Genomic DNA, 26,117 nt, shown 5'->3' on the forward strand with positions numbered 1-26,117 from the left:
AACTAATCTACTTATCTCAAGAACATATTCTGAAAATAAACCAACACTGAAAATAAATAAGGTATGTATTCTTATGCTAAATTTAAGGTATGCATGAAATAAGGGATGATTCTTCAAAATGCAGAACATTGATTAAAGGGTTTTTAAAATGGAAATCCAAAATGTGTTTGGAATTAAGCCAGGTGATGCAGGTCTAGGTCAACTCACCACAACCAACTCGCCGCAGAACAATTCAAGGCTGTATTAATTATTTCATTGAGTTTCTTTTATTACTGGTGACCACATTTTTGTCAAAATTATTATAACTCTTATATTTCTGAATTGACTTTATTTTATTATTATCAGCCATAGTTCCATTGAAATTAATTTAACTTTTTTATTTGTTAAATTGTCTTGTGGTGAGTTGTCCCAAAGCGAGTTGTCCATGACAAGTTGTCCCACAGTGAGTTAGCCATGGCGAGTTGCCCATGGTAAATTGGCCGTGGTGAGTTGTCCCATTCCGAGTTGATGCTGTCACTGCCCTCTCATGGTGCCTGGAGACTGTGGAGGTCTGGATGGGGGACATCAAACTTTGGCTGAACCATGGTAAGAATGAGTGGCTTTGGATGCATTCCAGGTTTGAGGTCCTTAACCTCTTTAATTCTGGATGGTGTTGCAAATGGACTTAGTGCACAACTTGGGGGGTTCTCCTGGACTCATCAATTCTGATTGATGAGCAAGTAGCAGTCATGGCTAGGAGAATCTTTGCGCAATTTTATATTGTGTGCTAGTTGCACCCTTTCCTGGACTGAGAGTCTCTCTGCTCAGCCACTCAAGGCCTGGTCATCTCACAGCTGGATTATTCAATGTGCTCTACACTGGCTATCCTTGAAGAATATCCAGAAGCTTCAAGTGGTACAGAATGCAGCTGCACTGGCACTTTTTGGAGGCTCAAGGGTAGGTCACAATACACTATTGTTCTGCAAACTGCACTGGCTACCAGTTTTCTTCCAAGTCTAATTCAATCTGTTGGTTATCACTTTTATTGCCCTTCATGGCATGGGTCCAGGTTATCTGAGGAACCATCTCATTCAGGCTGGCAGAAGAGGCAGTCAGTCAAGGAATTTTGGCTGGCAGGAGAAGAGCCTTTTCTGCCATGGCACCCACTCTTTGGAACATCTTGCTCCCCCGGGATGAGGTCCACACACCCCTTTGGGTCCTACCTTCTCCCCAGGCACACTTTGCTTCCTTCCTCTCCAGGTTAGTCAATTGAATTTTAACTAAATTTTAAATTCATGGTCTTTATATATTGTTTTAATGTTTTATGATAGTTTTATTGAATGACTGTAAGCTGCCTAGAGTCACCTCGGCAAGACAGGCACCATGGAAACTTAATAAAATAAATAAATAATAGTTCCAAAAAATACATAACCTTAATGAATTTAATATGAACACAAAATTGAAGTTTCTGGTGCAATTATTCTTTGCTTTCATATTTAAATAATAATTAATAAGTCTTGCTATCATGACTCCACTAAGGGAAGCCAAGTGAGAGCCAAAGTTCAAGTCTTCCTGATACAATGCCAGGAGAAATTGTTAGGCTTCCAAGCCTATTATGACTATTGTATGAATTGCTCCAGATAGGAGAATTTGCCCTTTGTGCACCCTCCAATTATATGTCCTTTTTTAATAAGAATTTTCTATAATGTTGGATATATTCTCTTACTGTTATAAATATTCAAGTTGCCAGCAAAGTAAGGAGGCAAACTCATGACCATATTTTAATGTGTACAACATTCCAGTTGGCTTTGTGCTATCTGTACAGAATCTTCCCATGGCCCCAGAGCTATAAATAAATTCTCTTTCAAGTCAAGCTTAACTACTGCTAACTTTATGGATAGATCCACTCAGGTTTTTTGGCAACAGAACAGAAATAGTTCGCCACTGCCTTCTTCTGGGGCAGTTTTCAGCTCTCCAGTCTATTTCTCTGGTATTCCCTGCTAGTCTGTCATCAGTAGGCTTTCATTAAAAGTTTTATTTTTCTTTTTGTCATGAAACATGAGCAGTTATATTCTACTACAATTTCTATGGAATAATGATCCTTAGCTTGCAGCCTTACCTGTAAGTGTAAGATTTGTGTAGGTGTTAGAGAATTGTTCCTTGAGAAGAACCAGGTGCATCTGAGCTGCCTTTTCTCTTTGTAATTCCAACATGATGTCAGGATGCTGGGCAATCTTACAACCTTTTTGTTTATCCAATGCAATATCACTGCGAATAATGTCTGCAGCACAAGTAAAAAAAAAAAACAAAAAACATGTCACACAGTCAACTTCCAAACTTACCAAAGTAGCCAAAATTTACTTTAAAACCAGATAATATTATTACTGTGGATAATTTATTCTTATAGTACTTTGGACATCTGAGTTTCTTCCCAAGTAATCTTGTGTTTCTATTTAGACTTATTTCCCTGAAAGACAACATGGCCACTTGCCAGTCCTGCCTTTTTTGTTATGAAAAGTTTTTCCTAAAACAACTTTTAATATGATCTGTTCCACAGAGTACATCTGTCCTGTTAAATGTACCAGTGATAAAAGCAAGAAACATAAGCCACAAAATAGGATTTTAAAACATTCAAAACATGAACTTCTAGATTAAGATTTGAGGTAAAGACTTACATAAAGATCTTGGATTGGGGCTGGGAGGACAAGTTCAATTTTATTCTAAATCATGCAAGCTCAGTAGCTGATTTGGGGCCAGTTACCATCTCTCAGTCCAAACTATCCCTCAGGATTGTGAGAGAAACCTGGAGGAAGGGAGTGTTGGATACACAATTTTTCACTTTTGGATGAAGAATGGGATATAAATATAATCAATATACTTTTTTTAAAATGGTTTAGAAGGCAGTGAAAGAATATTTAAATTTGCTGTGCTGTTAATACTTCATCCATTTTAATGAAATCTCACTGTTAAAACATTGCATTACAATATATTGGTAAATTCTGTTGAATCATAAAATCATAGAAAATAAGAACTGGAAGGGTGATCTTGTTCAACACTTTGTTCAGAAATCTGATAAGCTATCTCTCTCAGGTAATCATTTAGTCCCCAGAAATTCACTATTGCAGTACACAAACCATTCTACTTCTTAACAACTTATTGTCAAGAAATTCCTCCTAATAATCTCTTCTATTTATTTTAATTTGTTGATCTTTGTTCTGTCCTTAATTTCATCAAACAACAGGTCTGTCTTTTCTGGCACATGAGAGACTTTTAAATACTTATAGACAACTGTCACACCTCTTCTCAGACTTCTCTTTGGAAGCTAAACATGCCCACCTCCTTTCTTTAAAGGGCTTAGTTTCCAAACCTCTTATCATCCCATTAGCTTTTTTTCTGAATTGCTCTGGCATTTCCATGTCCCTTTGAATGTGCACAGCGCAAAAGAAACACAGCACTCCAAGTGAAGTGTAATTACTACAAAATTATTACTTGTAACACTTATATTAAAACAATTCAAAATTACATTGGCCTTTTTAACAGCTGAATCAAACTACTTGTTCATATTCAACTATTCCATAAGACCTATTCATCTTATGTATTTGATTTTTACTATGTAGACACAAGACCATGCATATGCCACTGTTGAATATCATTCTGCTGGATTTAAGCAGTTTATTGCAAGGGAAAGAAAATCTGGATTTTGGAGCTGATCTTCACTTCTAGACCAATAACCTAATTCCACAAACGAGAAGACCAGATTATTGGATGTTTTGGCCTCCTGTTGAATACCAGATTAATATATAATAAGGCTATGTATATCCATAGACGACATACAAGTGAAACTCAAAAAATTAGAATATGGTGCAAAAGTTCATTTATTTCAGTAATGCAACTTAAAAGGTGAAACTAATATATGAGATAGACTCATTACATGCAAAGCAAGATAGTTCAAGCCATGATTTGTCATAATTGTGATGATTATGGCTTACAGCTCATGAAAACCCCAAATCCACAATCTCAGAAAATTAGAATATTGTGTAAAGGTTCAATACTCTAGGCTCAAAGTGTCCCACTCTAATCAGCTAATTAAGCCATAACACCTGCAAAGGGTTCCTTGTGCTTGATTGGACAGCAAACCCGCCTGACCTGAACCCCATAGAGAATCTATGGGGCATTGCCAAGAGAAAGATGAGAGACATGAGACCGAACAACGCAGAAGAGCTGAAGGCCACTATTGAAGCATCCTGATCTTCCATAACACCTCAGCAGTGCCACAGGCTGATAGCTTCCATGCCACACCACATTGAGGCAGTAAGTGCTGTAAAAGGGGCCCAAACCAAGTACATGCTTATACTTTTCAGAAGTCCGATATTGTTCTATGTACAATCCTTGTTTTATTGATTGAATGTAATATTCTAATTTTCTGAGATTGTGGAGATGGGGATTATCAACTGGAACAACCCTTGTTGTCAACCCTTCCTGGTAGTCCAGCCTAGAAAACCAAAATCATGAATACAAATACTACTTTATTGTAAGGTTACAGTAATAGAATCTTGCAAGTTTGCAAATGCTTATCCCCTTCCCCTGACTTTACATTCGAGAAAATTAAAGAGGGTCAATTCTGAGATATTTTCTCAAATTACATTTCTGGTCTGGGCTCAGATTTCATTTATCAAAGTGTTATATGGGTTGCAATTCTTCCTCCTGTCTCTCAACACTATTTTCACTGAGGATATTAGACTAATTCAGAAGTTTAAAATATCAGACGATTCTTCAGTTTTTCTTTTATTAGTTGCAGAATTGATAGGCATTACTTCTTATACAGTATTGCACTCTTGTACAGTTTTTGAAGCTTTTCGGAGAGTGAAATATGCTGATTTGGCTGCCATTTCTATCACTTTTTCTATGTATTTTATATTATATCACTAATTTTTGAAGAGTCTTTAACAGAAACTGAGGCCCTTCATCTAAAATTCAGAACTGCACCCATTCATGCTCAGACTGTCATTTGGAACTGGAATATCTTGTAATTAAATGTTTCCATCTCTTTCCTTAGACAATCCTTCCACAAACAAGCAACTTTATAATCTTGATCTGACAGGGAACTTCAGGAACTGCTTTTTGTATAATTGGAGCACTGGACCCAGGCTTTTATTCATGTAGTAAAAATGTATAATTTATAGTAAATTCCTTAGTTTGGACAATAGATACCTGTTTCTTAACAACTGATGATTTGTGAACATGCCTGAAAGTCACATGGGGATTTATGTTGGCATAAGAAAAATCAGAAAAGCTATGCAAACAGTTATGCTTGATCTCATCCTATGTTCAAAGATATCATACTTCCCAATAATTGTAACATATATTATTTCTACTTTTCCCTCTTCTTCCCGATGTGTGCATTATTCTCCTTCCACATAAAGCTAAGAGAAGGAAGAGAAGAAAAATCATGTGGTTTAGAAATGGAAAGCAAATTAATACGTGTGCTTTCTCATATTCATGTTGTCTATCCCTACTTTAAATTTTGTGCACATGGACAAAAATATATACAAGTAAGCATTCATATTTTAATATAACTACAAATCATGCATAAATGAGAAGGGATTTCCATATGCCTCTCTTCATAACATAATCTTATATATATTTTGACCCAACCAAAATGTTTGAGAAAGATAATTATCAATCCAATGAGAGTAATATCTAAGGCATGTTTGCCCAATCTGTTGTCCTCCAGATATATTAGATATCTATTATCAAGGATGATGGGAGTTATAGTCCAGCTGATCTGATAGACAATAGGCCTGATATTTTCTTCTAATAACAATATTTTAAATATCTATGACACAATGTCCATGGTGAAGAAATAGCAGTAATATGATATATTAATCAGGTAGTCAAATTTCACTTTATCAACTAATTACAGAGCTTCATTTAATTCTATAAACATCAAAGTACATTTTGTTTAGTATGTTGTGTAAATCCATCCAATATGTGAGTGGCAGTTTATGATTTAGTAAGGTCTTTGCTTATTCAATAAACCATGGTTAATAGTTAATTATGTCATGGATTAATATGTTGTGGGATTACAGTATGAAGAAATTACAGCTCCCTTATGCTGTATAACTACAATTCTCAGCATCTTTCATTATGCCTCTGCTGACTGGAGCTGTTGCATGTTGCAATTCAACATTTGGAAGGTTAAATTCTGGTGCTTAGTGAACAAGATTGCAGCAAATCTTTGGGTCTATTCTCTATTTTTTCTTCACAAATGAAGACAAATATACATGTTCCAGAATAATGTTACAAGGTCCAATCTGGGTTGGTTACCGAGACCAGAGGTTTAGTCTTCTAAGCTTTTGGACTCGTACTGGAGCCCATCCTCAGGGAACTTTGGGTTATTCTGTGCATCGTATTTATGTAGTGCATCAATATTTTTTTTATATTTTTTCTTCCCTTTTCCCATGGCAGGATGAAGAAAGACAGGAGTTTTCATGAGTCTGAAATTTGAGGACATCATTCTTTTAAGCAATGGTTTCAAAAACACAACTTAGTTCTTGTTTGTTCTCAATAATTAAATTAGTCATTTCTTTTCCAGTTTTGGATGTGTCAAATAATAGTTTTGTCTTTAAAACCATAAATGGATACTTTCATTTCATCTAGAATGCACATACAATATCCTGAACTCAATATCTTCTTATGCAACAATTTGAGAAAAATAATACGGATTTACTTCTGTAGACCAAACTGGAGTAAATTGCTGTTGGATTTGGTTACAATATACTTTTGAATAATCAGGAAGACAAAGCACAGTCATCCTTCTGAAGTTATTTGTACTGCAGATTCATAGATGAATATGAAGGGAGCACACCCATGTGGCAGGTAGATGAGCTGCGGCTAATTGCAGGATGCAAACCCAGCCTTCGTAAACTGGAAAAATGAAGGGCTATCTTTCTAGTACAACTCTAAGGCCAGAATATGAAAAAAAAAACAGTAAGGCTTTCTGAAGGTAGCATATTCAAAGCTTCTCATACTACCTCAGCATTACCCTGGAGATGCCTGAATACCTTTGGGACCTTCACAGTGAAACTCTGTTTGGAAATTTTGTCCATTTTCAGCAGTGGTATAAAGGATCTTCTGTACTTTGCTAGGATGGGTTCCATATTTTCCACATATGTTTTAATTGAGGATCTCCTTTTCAATTGAGACACTAGTACATCCCACATCAATTTTAGTACATCCCACACCATTTTTAAAATTGTTATTCGAACAGAATAAAATTTAGTTAGTCTGAGATAGAGGCAATACATTTATCTGTTAAAACAATTGTTCTCTAGAGGCCTACAATAATTGTAGGCATCCCAAAGCATTCCTCTGGGATGCCTACAATTATTTTCCAGAAATTATGACAATTGCCACAAAAAACAGTTTGAAGATTTCATTGACTCTTTTAGGAAAAATACCAAATGACAAAAGAAATTTAAGTTGCCTTTCTTGTTGATCAGAAACCTTTCTACTTATGAAAATACTGGAAGCATTTTATTGCAACACCAGAACCAAGATATCCAGCTGCGGTGAAACCACTCTTTTAATCATCAGACAAGATGGCCAGTATAAAGTTATAAAACTTTGAAATAGCTATTTTAAAAGATTGTAGCCATTAAGTATGTTTTTACACTTGTGCCCATGTTTCTGGCCAAGTTTGTTAGAGTTCAGTGACTCAATTTTTGAACTTTGGCAAACAATCAGATAATGTGAATTCTTTGCTTTAAGAAATGCTATGCTAACTATCATAATATAAGCAGCATATATTTGTTTTAGTAAATGTTCCTATCTTAGAATATGAAAAAAGCTTAGAAACCAGTATTAATGCAAGTTAATAGTTTCCTGAATAGAGTAAGTCAGTTTTCTCTTGCCCATAGAAAGACAATTCTCTCTTCTATACTCATTTTTAAAAGACTTCTTAAAAATAACAATCATACAGTTTCTAAATACTTTGTCAATATCTTTGTTCAGTGTATCTTTGATATGCTAATAATGCAAGTAAAGTTTTCCTCGTCATACTCAACTCCTGATAATTTTATGGACAGAGGAACCATATTAATCAGCAATACATTTATTTGTTTGTTTCCTTTTATTTATATAGCTGTCCACGGGTACATGGACAAGTTGTAAAGATTAAAGCAACAATTAAAACAGAAATAAAAACTTCCAATAAAATATTGAAAGAAGAATAATCACAACAGACAACTTTGTATCTGGAAAAAGACTGGGGTGTCTTGGTGGATCACAAGTTGAACATGAGCCAGCAACCTGATGTAGCTGCAAAACAAATCAACTAACAAGCAGACCAAAGGCAATCCTAGGATTTATCAATAGCAGTGACATGATCAAGAGAAGTAAGGCCAATTTGTGATTTGCAGAATAGCATGTAAGGTTTTTTTTTAATTTTCAAAACTACTTCATCTAGCAAAATAATTTGAAGAAAAGCAGATATGAAAATTGTGACTAGAGTTTAACTCATGAGGTCTGGCCTAAAGTCTCATTAGACTTTTTTCCCCAGTTCAGATGCAGCTAAATTCAGATGCAATATAAATGACAATTTTATACCCCATCATTTTTATTTCTTAATGTGTGATGAAAATCCCTAGAAATTAAAAAGCTTACATTTTCAATATATTTCAAAAACCTGAATTTAAATTAACAGTTATGGCCAAAGAAAGCTAACAAGCAAACATTACTGAGTCCAGATTATTGTTTTATCATTTAATTTTAATATTATACCGTATTTAGTAATTTGTTTGCTTGGTTATACACAATTAAATATTTCAAGGTGGCTAAAAAAATACAATATAAAAACAGAACAAAACATTTCAATACAATGGTGAAAATAAATGCTAAAAATAATAATTTAAATTATTATTAAAGCAGGCAACTGTTGTTGGAAGGAAAAAACTAAGGCACTGTCTCTGTTAATCCCCAACTCACTGCCAAAATAACTGAAATACATTTTACTGTTCCATTTCCAGAGTATACTCTTTCACGTTATGGTGCCTCAAGTGTTCCTGCCTGTTTCAGTTTGTTGCGTGCTTAACCCCAGCAGTTCACTGGATAGTTTGCAAAGGAATGAAAGCCTCTTCATGAGTTAATGCTTACTGTGTTCTCTAATATGTTTTTAAACTGTCTTTTACAATGAATTCTAAAATAGTAAAATGATTATTCCCTTATAAACAGGGGGCTTTTTTGAACCTTGCCAGAAATATTGTTGTTTTAATTACTCATTTTTCTTTCTCCTATTTGTCCCATCTTTTAAAAAATCCCCTAGTAATGTACTGTTTCATCATTATTACAGCGACTTTAGGATACTAATGGGTCATGATAATCCTAAGGGCCTTAGGAAAAAAAACAGGCTGGTAAGTGAGATTTTAAAAGAAATAAGCTGCTTATTGTCCCTGCATGTATGCATTTTTATGCATTTACTTTCTATATTTACATTCTAATGAATTTTTTGTATGGAGGAATATATTTATAATTATAAATCTACCTACATATTGTCAATTGCTTTCCTTTCTAGAACAGAAAAGTGGGAGGTCAGAGCAGCAGGACAATTATTGAGTGGGAGGAAGTGGTAGCCTATGGTCCAAAACAAATAAACTATGGTTAAAACCAAACATAGTAAAGCCAACATTAGTACAAGAAAACCAACTATAATTTTTTGAAAATATCATATTTGTCTAAGTTATCAAGATTTTGGATTAGCCAATATCCATCTTCAGCAACAACCTAATAGTATACATATAAAATATTTATTATAGTTTTCTTTTTTCTTTTTTTGCTATCCAAACCCCATGTAGTCTATATGCATATTTGTATCTAGTTTGCCCAAATATTCCCACTTGCAAGCTCTAGAATTTCTGAATTCTGTAGAAAGAGATCCTGTTCCCATGAATGCTTTAATACAATTTTATTAGTTTATAATATAATTCTTGAATAGTTCATCTTTAAAAATATTATTCTCCAGTTCTATTTCTCATCCACAATAGCTGAGTGATATTAAAACTAACATCCATTTACAAAAGGTTAGCTGGATAGTACAGTCAGCATAATGTTACAGGTCAAATTGGCAGCTAAAAACTGAACAAAAGAAATTTCTAACTGAGATTCTTGACTGCTATTGACAAGTACGCAAAGCAGGAAGTGGAATATATATTGAGATTAACTAACAGATCTCCGGACCATTCCACAATCAGTTATAAGAATTTCCTGTCTATTTTTTCTAGCAAAAGCAAAAACAAAATGATTTTTTTCACATAATTAAATTGCTAAAATCAAGAAAGCAGAATAACTATGGGTAGATTTTTGTGTGGAATGGATTACAAACTCAGTTCAGTTCTGTTATTGGAAACACATTTTTGTTCAAAATGTATTCATTTTTTAAAAAAAAAAAATCCTACTTTTTCATGCTAAGTGTATATACCCAAACTTTGGATGGATATTCTGGAGTACTAATAAAAACTTCAGTGATTTTTAAAACTGACATAATTCAGTCTTTGGAAGAAATAATTCCACTGCTAGATAGTTTCATGTATTTAAATTTATCTGATTAAAATCTACAAGGTAAATATATATTCTAAAATATTTTCAATCAGACATCTGGTGTGTTAGAAAGTATGTTTTAGAATTAATGGAACATTTTATGGGTCATAAAACTAAATCCTGCAATTATATTGCTTTTATTGTTTATAATTGCCTACATTGCTCCGTAAGAGGAAAAATAATAACACATTCACTTTTATCACACAATGTCAATATCAACAGACTGCAGATTATGGATAAAGATATATTTCAGGAATTAATATTTCTATGCCACTTTTCACATTTCTGGGGAAGAAACAGAATAAGAGCGACTTCAGGCAACTCCACACTTTTATCTCCCTGTTTACTTTGATGCTACATAATTGAAGCAACAGGGGGAAATGCTGTTCTTTGGTTCCTATCTTTTCCTCTGTAGGTAGTCCTCAATTTATGACCATAATTAAGTCCATAATTTCAGTCGTAAGTTGTGACCATGCCCAATTTTACAATACTTTTTTCAATGGACATTAAGTGAATACCACAGCCATTAAGCAAACCCATTGTTTACTATGAGGCAGGTTTAGCCAGAATGTCATAAATCATGGTCACATAACCATAGGATGCAGCAAATGGTTATAAATGTAGGTCAGTTGCTGTGCATTCCAAACATGGCCAAGTGACTGCATGAGGAACCAGCCCTTGGAACTGAGTCATAAATCTTTTTTTCAGGTTCTGTTTTAACTTTGAACAGTCGCTAAGCGATTGGTCATTAGTCAAGGACTACCTGTAGGTCCATGGAAACTTTGCAACAAGGAAGGACTGATAATTCAGTTTCATATAAACAAAAAAGCAGCATTCCTAAAGATGTATTAAAAACAAAAGGGAAGGAAGAGAAACTTTGCTATACTTCATGCAAATGGTGGGAAAGCAAAGGTAGAACACTTCACCCAGCCTGAGCAGAAGCCAAAATGATACCCAGTGGAAGATGAACGGTTTGAATGGAGCATGAGCTTTAAAAGTTGATAGTTCACTGACTTGAGACCATAATTAGATAAACCACAAGATTATTTTTAAAAATGTAATGTAGGGAAGTGACCAGCTGCTGGATGGGAGAAGATAAGCAAAAGCTGCAGCTAATTGGAGGTGGTCCTGCTACTAGAATGGACATCATTTATATAGAATAGAATAGAATAGAATAGAATAGAATAGAATAGAATAGAATAGAATAGAATAGAATAGAATATCTTTATTGACATTGTGTAACTCACAACAAAATTAAGTTTATTCTGAAGGTCTCAGGATGGCTCAGGTCAGAAAACTGCCATTTTAAATCAAAACTGGAAAAAGGAGACAGGAGATACATTTTCAATCACTTGTGATTTGGAAGAAGATAGCATAATTTATTCCTGCACTCAGGAATCAGTGAGTGGCCAGGTGTTGAGATAAGCAGAAAGTATGGATCTGCTTATAGTTGATATTTGCATTCATGTAACTTGAGATGCCTTTAAAAAGACTCTTTCCAGGTTTTGGATAAAAATGGCCTGTTTGTTTGTACATTTTTCAGCCAAAATAAATAGACAAGATGCCTCTACTCTCAGAACATGATGTTTTTAATAAATGACATAACAACACAAGGTTACAACTCAAAGTAGCTTATGAACCAGACCTACTACAGGCAATCTATTCACTCTACTAGTTTAAAAAATAACTTTTAGCCTTGCTTACCTTATAAGTTCAAACAGCTTATATTTCCTATCTACGAGAATGTTCAAATGTCTTGCAAAAAATTCCTATGAGTACTTTTCAGAAAAAAAAATAAGAAATACCATCATGGAGCAGAGAGACAGAATGCTGACTGAGTAACAACTACTTAATTTCAATGCATAATCTTTGAATTTGCAAGAATCAAATATGTTCAAACCCAATATCAATGGGAACCTATGGCTCTTTTCCAATCAACAGAACCCGTAGTTAGTTTTTCACATGAGGTTTAACAGTTCTGTCAGAATAGTTCTAAAGAATAAAACATATACAAGCTCCACTGTACAAGATACATTCTCACCTCTGAATGAGAGAATGGAAAAGTAATTGTTCGACTGTGCCTACTGGATTCATGCAGATGTTGAGTCATTGTAAGGATTTTAAACAATCTGCTGCTCAGTTACTTGGGTGCTTTTTGTAAACAATGAAAAGGATTTTAAAATATTTAAATATTTTTGACATAGATTCTAGATAAATCATATCTTTAGGCTTAGCCAAAAAGGTCACACTATAATTTGCAGCTTAAACAAATCATCCAAGATGGTAATACAGATAAAAATATTGTACTGTATTGATCATTTGTATGAAAACTTGGCAAAAGCATTAATAAGAGATAGAAAGTAAAACACTTTTCCTAACAGATATCAACATATTTAATTTTTCAGTATTGGAAAATCCCAAAAGTTAATATAGTACTCTTTAAGAAAGGGGGAGCATCAACTTCCAAATATTTAACCTTTTCAAAGAGAACTTATAATAGTCCCACTCCCACAGTTTCAATTATCATTTCACAAATTAAAGCCCTACCTAAAATATCACATTGAATTTGAATTGAGGAGATGGCGATATGAATGTCACTGTTTTTTAAAGCAATTATATTATAATGGATTACAAGGAGTCCTCAACTTATGACCATAATTGAGCCCAAAATTTCTATTGCTAAGCAGAATACAGAAGTAAAAAAAAAAAAGATAATGGGGAAAGAAAAAAAAGTAAGATAAAAAGGGAAAAAGAAAAAGAAGAGCATTGACTTCCAATTCCTTTTGACACGGTAGAATGAGGTAAATAACATAAAACCTCGACTTTTTACTTTTATATAATAATATATATTTGTATAACAACAAATTTCTATAACAACAAACCTATCCAATCAGCAAAGCCTAATCAAAGTTTTATTTTTTTTCTACCTCAAGCAGAAAGTCCAAAAGTGGTTTCCAATTAGAAACAAAATTAATTGTATTTTTTTCTTTTAATCAAAGCAGTCAATTTAGCCATCTCTTTATCAACTTTTGCAGACATTCCTCCATTGTGGGAATCAAAGTATCTTGCTGCTGTCAGCATATAAAACATCAAAGTTCCCCCCAAAAAGTCAAATTCTTTATTCGTTAAACCTAAAGGAAAAGTCTCGGGTTTTATATTTGTATTTACTTTAAGAATCTTCTGTATTAAGATATGAATCCTACTCCAATATTTCCTTGCTTTGTCACGTCCACAATAAATGATAAAAAGTTCTTTCTTTACATTTACATTTATGTTTCCAATATTCATTTGAGGTACCTTTATACATTATTGACAATTTGTCCAGTGTTAAACATCAATGGTACATCATCTTATAAAATTCTTCTTTTAAATTATAATTTAATGTAAAGTTTAAAACTTTCGTCCACATGTTTTCCCATTACTCAACCATTATATTATATCCAAAGTTCTTTGTCCACTAAATCATACAATGCTTTACATAATTATTCTCCAGGTTCAATTTCAATAGCAATTTATAAACCTTAGCAATAATGTGTTGATTACTACCACACAATAGGATTTCAAATTCATTTTTTATAAAATCAAATCCATAGCTTTTTAAATCTGATTTAAATCTTTCTTGCAACTGTAAATATGTAAACCAACAGCAAACACATTCTTCTGATTCCAACTCCTCTTTAGTTTTGAGGACAGGGTCACCATGACTGAAAGATATCGTTTGACCATAAATCCACCAGTCTGGCCTCGCTACCATTTCTTTTCTGAAAGAAGCTTCCTGGGGCAACACCCAAAGGGAGAACTTCGCAAAGAACTTTACTTTATATTTATTCCAAATTCTTAGGATGGCACATCTAACAAAATTATTGTTAAAATTAAAATTTACTTTAACCTTATCATACCATAAATAGCTGTGTGAATCATTGAAGCTGTTAAGTTAGTAACATGGTTGTTAAGTGAATCTGGCTTTCCAATTGACTTTGCTTGTAAGAAGATCGCAAAAGGTAGTCACATGACCCAGGGACACTGTAACTGTCATAAATACATGCCAGCTGCCAAGTGTCCAAATTTTGATCATGTGACCATAGGGATGTTGCAACAGATGTTAAGTATGAAAAATGGTCATAAGTCATTTTTTTCAGCACCATTGTGACTTTGAACTGTCAATATATGAATGGCTGTAAGGCGAGGACCATCTGTACACTCTTGAAACATCCATTTGAAATCACTATAAATAACATAAATATGTAACAGCTAGGTTGGTATATGAAACCATTTACTATCTTATAGGCAGGCATTAAACTAGCTCACGGGTCGGCAACCTGCGGCTCCGGAGCCGCATGCAGCTCTTTGAGCCTTCCCCTGTGGCTCCCAGCCTCCTCTGCCTTTGCAGAGAGAGACAGAGACAGAGAGAGGCAATTGTGCTTCCCTGCTTCTCTCTCTCTCGCTCGCTCTGTGTGTGTGTGTGTGTGTGTGTGTGTGTGTGTGTGTGTGTGTAAAAGAAAGTGCACTCACAGTGTTCTTCGAGGAGCTGAAAAGCTTACTGGGCGGAGCTCCTCTCTTTGCTGCATCTCTGCAGGAAGCAGGAAGCAGGAAAGGCAGGAGAGAGCTAGCTAGCCCAGCTAGGCTGATTCAGGAATTCTGGGAGTTGAAGTCCATGAGTCATAAAAGAAACGAAGTTGCCTTCCCCTGAGCTTGTTGGACAACAGCTTGAAGCTTGCCAGGTGAGCAGCAGATAGGAGAGGGGGGAGAGAGATAGAGAGGGAGGGAGGGAGAGAAAGAGAGAGGAAAGAGAGAGAGAGAAAGAAAGAGAGTGGGGGAAGAGGAGTGGCAGACCAAGGGCAGATAGAGAGGGAGGGAGAGAGAGAGAGACAGAGAGAGAGAGACCCTTTTGACATCTAAAATGAAGATAACACTGCAAATATCCTTTTTTTTACCTGTGTGTGTATGTGTGTGTATACACACACACACACACACATATATACATATATACATACACACACACACACATACATACATACACACACACAAACACACACACACCTATAATAAAGGTAAAAAAGGATATATGCAGTGTTATCTTCATTTTAGATATCAAAAGGGTTTTGCGGCTCCCGGTGTTTTGTTTTTAGCGGGAAATGGGTCCAAGTGGCTCTTTGAGTGTTTTGGGTTGCCTACCCCTGAACTAGCTTATTGGACTTGTGGCAGTATGTCTTAAAAATCCATTTTTTTAAAGAAGAAATGTAATAACAGTATATATTCCCTGTATACTTTTTATTATAAAGGAAGATTTTTTTATAAAAGAATCAACTGTTCATAAAATAGGAAGTAAGCAGAAGATGGATTATAGACAGTCCTAAAACTTGCACTTCCAGTATTCTAAGAAGAATCTCTAGATCTTATACACTCTGAGAATTCAGATCAATGTCTTATCTTAGGAGTAACAAGACATCCAGACCTACATAAGCAAGTAAAAAAGAAGCAAAGAGATGCCTATACAGTACTTCAAATATTTAGGTCAGGAAAGTGGCAGTAGAGAAAGCATAACAAATTCAGGTACATTCTCATTAGATGTTATGCTTAAAATTTGGTGAATTCAACAGTTCATAATCCAAGATCTTCTGGCTTCCCGAAAAATGTTATAATGTATTTATTTTTCACCTGGCTCTTGAAATTTAAGAAGCTGGGCTTACTAGTACCATTTCCAAGAAAAAACTGATCAACAAATTCATACCTAGCACAATATGCACATTTCACACTTTAACAAGGGGTTGAAGGGTAGAAAGCAACATTTGCAATAATAGCCAGGCAACAAAATGGTAGAATATTGGGTATGTTATCCTTCCTACATTTTGAGTATTCATTTATGGGAAGAGAGAACAGCCATAAATAGTTCTATGCTTGCAGAGTGCAACCCAAGTCTAGCTATTGATCTACATTTTATTATTACATGCTTCTGACAGGTTCATGCTTAGAAGTCATTTTGTTATAAGACTCCCAGTTTTTTCCAAAATTATCAAATTCTGTGTCTGTGGAAAATCCTGCTTGTAACTCTTGGTTCTTGTATAGAACATCCAGTAAGAAAGCTTGGCCGTGGGCAGGAAATCCCCCTACCACACCTTTCTGATTTACACTGATTCCTGATACACACCACATGTGTCCCCTCCCTCCTCCCCCCATTTGCTAAGGTTCTGTTCCACATTTAAGTGATGAAAAGTTAAGACCTATGGTTACAACTTCTATGAGAAACTTCATTTTGAAGGGCTGCTACATTTCAAGTTTATTGCCATGAGGAAAAATGAAGAAAGAAAAGGCCACAGTCACTCAACAGCAAAGAAATCTGGGTGAAGACATTTAGTAAGTGTAAGTTCTCTACCAAAACTTGTTGAAATATTGACCTCTGGGCTGAATGAATATTTATTTCTGCGAATCTTTAATATGAATCAACTTCAGTTCCTGGTCCAAGAAGTTTTATGCTACAGAGAAAGTTTTCCTTTTAACTTTTAAACAACAGCAAGCTGCAGTGGGGAAGGGGGGGGAGACAGGGAATAAAACAAGCAGAAATCTGTGTGGAGAATGTGGCACATTCTTTTATCAGGTGAAATTGAGAGGGTACATGCAGTAGGAATCTCAGCCCGTACTGCCCTTGCTGACCAAAATATCAATACTAAAAATAACTTCTACAATAAAAAAAGAAATAGAATTGGGGTATGCATGGGGAGTTGTTTGACAAAGCACATAAAATCTCCATAAACCACTTAAAGTCATCAGGTTGAAATGGCATAGAAGTTATACTTAGTAAGCATCTAAATAATAAAATAAGGTACTTTCTCTTTTGTCAACTTGCTCAGCAGAGTTTGTCTGGGATTAATTGGTTGTCCTGGTAATGGCTTTTAAAAAACCAAACAGCCTCCTGGAGCAGATAGCCAAAGAAAGACTGGAAGATGGGTATGTTTGTGTGTCTATTACTTTTCTTTTTGAATTAAAAAAGACATGCTTACTTGTCTCTAATCATACATCACATTGTTTATTCTAAAGATGACATTCATAAAGCCACCCATGTTGGCACACAGCAGCTCTTTTAAAAATGGTCTATTTAAAATATATGAAGTATAATTGTATTAATTTGGACATTCATGCTAAGTTCCTAAGAATAAAAGTTTGTATTTATTGAGAACACTGAATTTGGATTAAGTTACTATTTAATGTACTGTATATTCCAACTAGTATCCTTAATTTTTATTTATTTATTCAACAGTAATTCAGTAATGTCCTCAAAGGAGTTTACTCTCATGAAAAGATACAGAGAATCTGTACAAAGAACATAGCTTTCAGATTAGTATTTAAAACTTAGCGATCACTTCTTACAACTTTATCTGGAAAAGTATGCTGTCTGCAATAACATAACAGAGTAAGTAAACTATTTCATATATTGAAAACTAATGTTCCATAGCCTTCCAAAGTACAAGAACGTAATTTCAAAACATTTAATTTATCAGCAAAATTTCAGTCATGGATTTATATCTCCCAGTCCTATCTTCCATCCAGCTATAATATATGAATAATAATACAATTTTCAATTGTAAGAATTGCTGTTATTATGAAGCCTTTTTTAACATTTAGGAGAAAATACTATGTGCTTGATGAATAAAATTATTTACAAGTTTCATAAGCTAGGCCCACTCTTCTGGACATTACTTGAAGTGAAATTGAGAACATATCAGAAGACCTATCAATATTTATCATGCAGGAGAAGTGCTAGACTAATTAAATAGAGCCCTGTTATTCTAGGATATGAAACTTCCAGAAGACACTCAAGGATAAGATTGGTAACTTGATAGCTTTCTTTAAATATGGTAGTTACTGACAAAACAATAAATGCAAGTAAATATTACAGTATTGCAGCCAGAATTAATTTTGAATATATATTTTACTGGGATTAATGCAAGTCTTCAATCCCCAGGAATCAGATAGCATATTTGACCACTCATATTTAACTCATATTTAACCACTTAATTTTTATTATTATAAAAATAATACATTCGGTAATAAAATCCACATCCTAAATATAGTACATTGCTTTAAAATGTTCAATTGACATTGGTATTAGGAGGTGCATAAACACACTTTTAGAGTAAAAAAAGTTGAAACAGTCATTTGAATTTTGCAATCTAATAAGTACACTTTTATTCAATGATTAAATGTGCCTAAATATATCTGCAACATTGAGGAAAAAATGTATATGACATGCCTTATCTTATTATTCTGTCAAAATTCAAGGTTATTATTTTTGTGCTGGGGAGAATAATTCACCTTCATGTGGAAGGGGATTTCAGTTCATCCAAATACAGCTCTGGATAGAAAATAAATAAATATAAATAATTAAATGGTAAGAAAAGTACAAATACAATTTGTTCCTAAAGCTGCTTCTAATGAAGGGAAACATAACTGGGATGATTAGGAATTCATGGGAAATCTTTTCAGGACCACTTTTTTAGCACAGTTTATTTCCGTTTTAAAAGCTGTGATATCTTGACTCCAAACAGATGCGAATGGATGGCGGTTAGAAATTAGGTAGGAAACAGATTAGTTCATTATGGTAAATTACTGGGCTCAACTGATATATCTGGAACAGAGAAGAGGATTTTAGAAAATTATTTCCTTCAATCATTAGAAAGAAAAGGTAACTGCCTCAGTATATGATAGGAAAAAATTATATAATGAAGGAGGTCTGGATGGAAAAGTAACAAAATGTTATTGCTGATTTAAATACAAACTATTCCATTTCAAAATGACAATTGGGACAGGAATAGATGCTGTTCTCAGTTTTAGATGAAATGCCCTCACGTTTTGTTCTATTTATAGGCTGTTCATGAAGATAAGGTATATAATATGAAGCATTTAGAAAAATAAGAAATGGTTGTTTGGTGGTAATCAGTGTAGCATTTTTCACTCTCCAAGAACAGTATAAAAAGGGATAATATAGAAAGTGATGCTTATTAATTCTGTTATCAGAAAAAAAAGTCCCTAATATTAATGGCAGCCTTCAGGTAGCATAGGTGGCAGCAGACTGGAATAAGAGCAGACAGAAGAGTGCCTCCCAAAATGAGCAATTCAATTCCATCACAGTTCCCTTTGGTAGAGCATATTCTAGGTACAGCATGTTAACTAAAGGACAAAATAGGAATTAAATTTATGATTGATTTTGAAGTATTTTTTCTTTCAGAGAAATTTTCAATGGAAACCTCTGCCTTTATTATAATGGTATATTAATACTACCACTTCACTTTCAAAAAAATGGCAACCCATGGAACAGTGTCTCTTCCATTGCCAAATGTAGGTTTTTACTAATAATTTTTCTTCTGGTGTCACCGTTGTCAGGTACACTGGGGCTTCCATATGTTTCCTTTCCCTAATACTCCCTTATTAGTATTGTATTCATGGGGGAATGGATAAAAAAAAACTAAGGGATTACAGCACATTGTGATCCAAACAGGAGAATAAATGTATGGAAATTTTAGTACACAACCCACAGCATCAATGATGCCTCAAGAGGACTTCCATCTATTCACATCACAGTTCATACTGTGAGATTGAACCATGTCACATTATTTCATTCTTCTTTGCACTTTTTCAACATATCACAGAATATTTCTTGGAAAGCATGTATTTCACTTCTTTCTATAACAAATTATCTCAAATATACATAGCCATCATGTTATTGCATTTTGGAGTAATCAATGTTATATAAAGTAAAGAAAAACGGAATATGAAATTGTAAGTGAAAGAAATTGATATTAGAAAAAAGAAGAAAAATAACTCAGGCTACAATGTCATTCGCTATTCCTTTCCATGTCTTTTCACCCTTGCAAACCACCCTTGTTTTCCTTTTATCTTGATTCTCACACTATCTTTAAACTTGTATCTCTTTTGAAGAGTCTTGCTAATTCCAACTATAACTTCGTCATCTTCTCCATCCTCTCCACCCATTCATTCTTTTACTATATGTTTGTTCAGTCTTCCTTCATTCTCTCTAAATGACAGTTGGTCACTCATCTTTGTATTCAATCTCATTTTAATTACCACCAATCATTCTTGATCATATACATTTGTGTTTTATTGTAAACATTTCTTAAGCAACATATACCTACTGTATTCAACTTAGTTCTCTGTGTCTCCAGACATGCCCTATTTATTAATCACAGGGCTTTTGGTGGCTCACAAAGTAAACAATAATAATATAAAAACAATATAAAACAAAAGGCAATTAAACCCCAGACAGAACATCTGGCATCAGATCCAGAAAAGTTCTGTCTTCAGCTATTTCCAGGGGGCAGACAATCTTGAAGACTGCCATTAACAATTGGAGAGAAGTTGGGGAGGGGATTTATTTTGTAAAATGTTAAAAATTTTCAATTAAAAAAAAAAAAAAACAATTGGAGAGAAGCAAACACTTATATAACAACGAGTTTCACCTCTTTCAATTAACAGCCATTCCTCACAACAGGCCACATACTACCCACTTCCTTAGTATCAACATTTGCATCTCTTAATATTTCTTTGTGAATTTTACCATCTTTAGCAAATATTCCACAAGGTATAAACATTCTTGTGTTTCTTCATCATTTATATAGGCAATTGTTCACTCCATTTTCTCTCAGCCACAACTATATTGGGTTTTGATACCTTAATTTTCACATTTCTGCTCCTCATCCATACTGCATTTGGATTTGCCACAAAAAATCATCTGCATATAAAATATTTGTTCACACCCCAACTACCACATTTTTAATGTTTCCAAAAATGTCTTTATTTATTTATTCATATTTATTTTAAATCTCTCAAATATGTTCTGGTAAATCAGAAATGCTAAATATGCAGCTATGTTGTCTAATATAATATGAAAGATACTGAGGGAAAGTTCTAATGAGGAGTTAGCATATATTGGAATATTGATAGAGCCTAGAATGTCTAGCTTTGTAATTCTTGTATGTTACTCTTTCTTTTCAAGTCACACTTTTATTTTATACCTATAAAAAGTATAAATTATAATTTGCCTTTATTAACCAACCTGAACTAATTATTGATATTATCTGAGAAACAAACAATTAGCTTATTGTCAATCATTCATGATAGCAATTAACTTTAAAAGAATAGGCCACCATACTAAATCATAGTGAATTTAAAGTTACACATCATCAAGAAATGTTTTTTCCTTGAGAAATGGAATATAAATATAAAATAAATACATTAATAAAGTGTTTATAACATTCACAGTTCTTGTTTGAGCCAAGTTTTCAACTTCATTCAGCATGTTTTTGAAATGCCTTAGATGAGGGATATAAGATATGGACCCTGATTCTACAAATTAGCTATTGTGATGACAGCACTCTCTTCTTATTTGCCTGATTTAAGTAACCCCAGAAATACAAATAACTTTTGTCAATACAACCTTTTCATACACATGGTTACAAAACAATAACATGTTGGAAGCACAGTGTTGTGCTTCTTGTACAAACGAAAGCAGAAGATTTCTGAAAGCAGCAGATTTCTTTATATTGTAGCTCGTGCTCAAGTTTTTGTTATTGACCAGCTGCCTGGGACTTGGGAAGTATATAGTTGACAATGTTCTATGACACTCACATGAGGTAAGAGAGAAATAATACAGGAGTCCCAAACTTCTCAGCCTAGGATAGTTTAGAAACAAAAGCATCAAAGCTTCTTATTTCCCGCTGGACACTTTTTTGTGAACAGGTATGCACTCAGTCATAGCACCCACATTTTCCACAAACTTGTTTTTATCCCTGCACTTCCCTTGGTCCCTTGAAAGATGTGCTACCAAAGGCCTCCCTCAGGATGTCTGGCCTTGGCCTCCGGTGACCCAGGCGCCTTTAGCTTGCTCCTCTCAGAGACTGTCTGAGAATCCCTCCCCAGGACCTTCCTGCCCCTGAGGCCTGATTCTCACCGTCCTCGTAGTTTTTGAGGTAGTAGTCCGGTCCCGGTCCACCACGGCTCTTGGCTGGGTTCTTCACGTTCTGGAACTGCAAAAAGTCGGTCCTTTTGCCCGCGAAGCGGAGAAAGGCGGGCGCCAGGCCACGCGCCAAGGTCACTAAGCGCCGGGAGCTGCAAAGAAAGGGGCTGACTGAGCGAGGACGAAAAGGAAGGGAGCGAGGCTGCACGGCTGCGACGGGCTGGGCGCGGCGCCATCGCGGCTCCGGTGCCCGTCAAGAAACGGCTCGCCAAGCCGGAAGCTATCAGCACAGCTCCGGGAGAGGCCCCAAAAGCAGAGTACACTGGCTTGAATTCCTGCACCAGCTGCTGGAGGAAAGCGCCGGAGAGCCAAGCATCCGTTCCCCCAAAATTGCCACAGGGACGGCGGCGGTTCTCAGGAAAGGCGCCACGAAGGGCACTTGCGCCTTCTCGACGGAGCTGGCGTTGCCCTTGCCATCTCCTCGGACTCCGTGGAGGTCCCTTTCTCTACCTCCCCCCCTCCCCACGTGCTTGGGACAACAGGCGGCGCAGCGATTGGCTGTCGGCTGGGAAGCCCGTGTTGTCCTGACCAGCGAAGCAGAAGGAGCCGAGTTGCTTTTGCCGCCTGAGGTGGGCAGATTTTCCAGCGTTCCCTCGCCACGGCCACTTGTGGCATCGCCCGCGGCTCCTCTCCTGTTTTCTCTTCCCGGATCAAAATCGCCAAAGGAGACGGGAAGGCTGGGGCCTGGATACTGCCCTGGGGGGCTCCTCACAGGAGGCAATTTGAGACCCCCTGCAGATCTCTAGAGATGACATCCGCCCGAGCAAACCTCCGGAGAGGGGCGGGGGAAAAGACAAGCAGCGAGGATTTTCAGAACGGCGATACGTTTCCGAGATGCTTTCTCCATTACAAACATGTGCATCTTAATAGGAACCATGGCCCGGCCTCTTCGCCGCGGCTCTGCGGGCCGTGGGAGCCCGGAGGGTGCATGGGTCTAACCGCAGTGGGGGCCACGAGGGCTGGAAGAACTAAAGAAAACGCGGCGTGTGGAGAGAAACCCGAGAGCCGCCCCTTACCTGAGGAAGTCCAGCCAGCCGTCGTGAAGGATTGAAGGGTCCAGTTGCAGCGAGAGGAAGTTCTCGCTGGTGACACGGAGGGAGCTCCTGGTACTCACGTCCAGGAGGATGAGCGTCCTGGCCGGGGTGCCCTGCGGGCTTGTCCTGGCGGGAAGCCGCTTCACCCCGGCCTGAGAGGGGAGAGAGAGGTGAGCCAACAGCGCCAGTCCAGGGGCCAAAAAGGCCAAGAAGCCAGAAGGGCCAGAGCCGGGGCAGGGCATGCTGGGCCGAGGGGGGTTCCTCAATTAAGTCCCGCGCCGGGCACAGCCAGTCACGGGCAGCTAATTGTCCGGAGTGCAAAGCGTGGGGGCGCGCTGCCTTTTTTCCCCTCCCCCTCCTCCCCCCAATGTTTTGGTGCTGGGGGAAGAGGGGAGCTCACGCCCCTGACCAGCCTTCCCCGGGGCCGGTGCCAAGACGCCTTGTTCGCCAGCGCCGCCCCTAGAAGAGTCGCCGCCTGCGGACATTTTCGCGTTTCCAAAGGTAAAGGAGAATCGTTCCTAGCTTAACGCTCTCGGCCCGGGATCCCCAAGGGCCCAGGCTGGTTCCCTAAAGGATGACGGCTGTAGGCAGCGAACGTTTTTTGTTTTTTTTTCCAAAGGCCTTTCCCCCTCTGCGATTGTTTAGAAGACATCTATCCAGAAATTGCAAACAATCCTTTTGCTAAGGGTAGTTTTGCAAACCGGAGCCTCACCTGGGCGGGTCAACCAGAGCCCCGAAATAGATTGCATTGTTCGGTCCATTGCTCAGTCGCGGAGGCAGTGCTGGCAGTTCGGCAGAGATCTGGAGCCCGTGTAGAGGCAGGCGGGGAGGGGTCGATCGCTGAGGGTGGAGGCGAAAGAAAAACATTTAAGTTTAGCCTTTGCTTTTTTCCTGGTTCTTCTGCGTTCTTAACGAGCAGTCAGAAAACCAGAAGTGCTGGTGGAAGGGTGCAGGGATACTAGCAGCGGTTTACCCGCGCTGCCAAAGGCCGAGAGAGGAGTCCAGAGCCCGATGCCGCCGAGCAAGAAAGAAGCGCTGGGGATTCAAGAGAAGCGCTGCCCTGAAAAGCAGAGCTCTGCGAGGAGGAAAACCGGAATGAGATGGAGCGGTGAGTCCAGCCATCTTCTAGGCCAGGAGGGTAATTTTTCCCATATTGGAAAAGCAGCCTTTCCCCAACAACCGAGAAAAGTTCTGCGAAAATGCCCTCCCATCTTTGTACCCCCTTACCTCTCTACTTTCGGGGCAGTCGTCTTCCGCCTTTTCTTGGGAACCTTTCTCTTCGGCTGTAGGAAGAATCAAAGGCAGCGCAGAGGTATTTTTTCAGTCAGAAGAGTCGGGAACTGAGCTGCCATACCGGACAGACTGGGGATAAGCGAGGCGGCCAAAAAAATTGATCCAGTTTTGTCTCGGAGACAACTGACAGAGGCGCCTGAAGGCAGATCATCGCCACTCCCCCCTTCTTTGGGAGAGATTCACTGTGGGCCGTGGGATAACTCCAGTTCAAAACAAGCCTCCAACGGCGCTCTTAGTGGGTATCGGTACCCCCTTCCTTTTGACGCGTCAGTCTGACTTTTCTGGGTATAAGATCCATATGGAGCAAAGGATAATTGCTTCGGAGTAAATCTGCGCGACCCTAATCTCCCACGCAGTACAGAACACGAAATCAATTCCAGAGAAATGCAGACCAAGCCTTTTCCAAAAAGAAATATTTTCGATGGAATTAGGTTGCTAAACAGTTGGAAGAGCTGGTCTCTCTGAGCCTTGTTTACATGCAGCTTGCTGGTGCTGCGGCTGAAACAGCGAAGCAGTCCCCACAGAGTGGCTGGCGGGCACTTTTTTTTTTTTTTTAACCTCTGCGCCGAGACAGCCGGTACGTCTTTAAAGACCGTTTTTGTATACTCATCTCCTGCCCACACCATTTGTGGCCTAAAAAGAGGAACTTCAATACACCTCCTTTTGTCAGTATAAGCCTACCGTACGCGCCCCTCCAAACACACACAAAAAAAACGCACCTCAAAACGTTAGGGACTGTAAATGAACGATCAGAATTCTGCAGCTTTTCCAGTATCAGATATTGTCTTCAGAAAGTGGTTTTGTGCCGGGGCTGTGTGAGTCATGTCTACCATAAAGTGAAAACTATTGAGTTTAGTCGACTGCATCTGATTTATGGCTCAAGAGACTAGGATTAACCTTTCTTCCTCTCACTGAATACTGTGCCATAGGAAGTGCCTCAGTGAAATCTGAGAGGGGAATCAGTTGCACTTTATGGATATAAGTTTAAAAACATTACTACTCACGAGTATGTTTCAGGTATCACTTGGTGCACAAGACAATTGCTGATTACTTATGTCTTTGTGGACTTCAGATCATCCTCCTATCCTGTGTATCTTTAATTAAAAAATAAATCCTATCAACCCTATTGGAGTTTACTCCTGAATAAATAAGTACTATATAACAAGAATGCGGCTACGGTAATAATTATT

General features: G+C 37.1%; 1 protein-coding gene across 2 annotated transcripts; it reads right to left on the reverse strand.

Moving 5' to 3' along the window:
- Positions 1-1,710: 1,710 nt before the first annotated feature.
- LOC120317881 (inactive heparanase-2-like) lies at positions 1,711-26,117 on the reverse strand. Of its 2 annotated transcripts, XM_039364866.1 has the most exons (4): positions 24,862-26,117; positions 23,617-24,474; positions 22,535-22,692; positions 1,711-2,260 (listed from the first exon to the last, which is right to left on the reverse strand). In XM_039364866.1, exons 2-4 carry the CDS (start codon positions 23,874-23,876, stop codon positions 2,082-2,084), a joined length of 597 nt encoding a protein of 198 aa, XP_039220800.1. In that variant the 5' UTR covers positions 23,877-24,474; positions 24,862-26,117; the 3' UTR covers positions 1,711-2,081. The 2 variants fall into 2 exon arrangements, with proteins under 2 accessions (XP_039220800.1, XP_039220799.1); XM_039364865.1 differs by having other exon boundaries at positions 23,617-26,117.

Source organism: Crotalus tigris, unplaced genomic scaffold (genome assembly GCF_016545835.1).
Source record: "Crotalus tigris isolate CLP2741 ecotype Arizona unplaced genomic scaffold, ASM1654583v1 scf7180000019888.115334, whole genome shotgun sequence".
Lineage (NCBI taxonomy): Eukaryota > Metazoa > Chordata > Lepidosauria > Squamata > Viperidae > Crotalus > Crotalus tigris.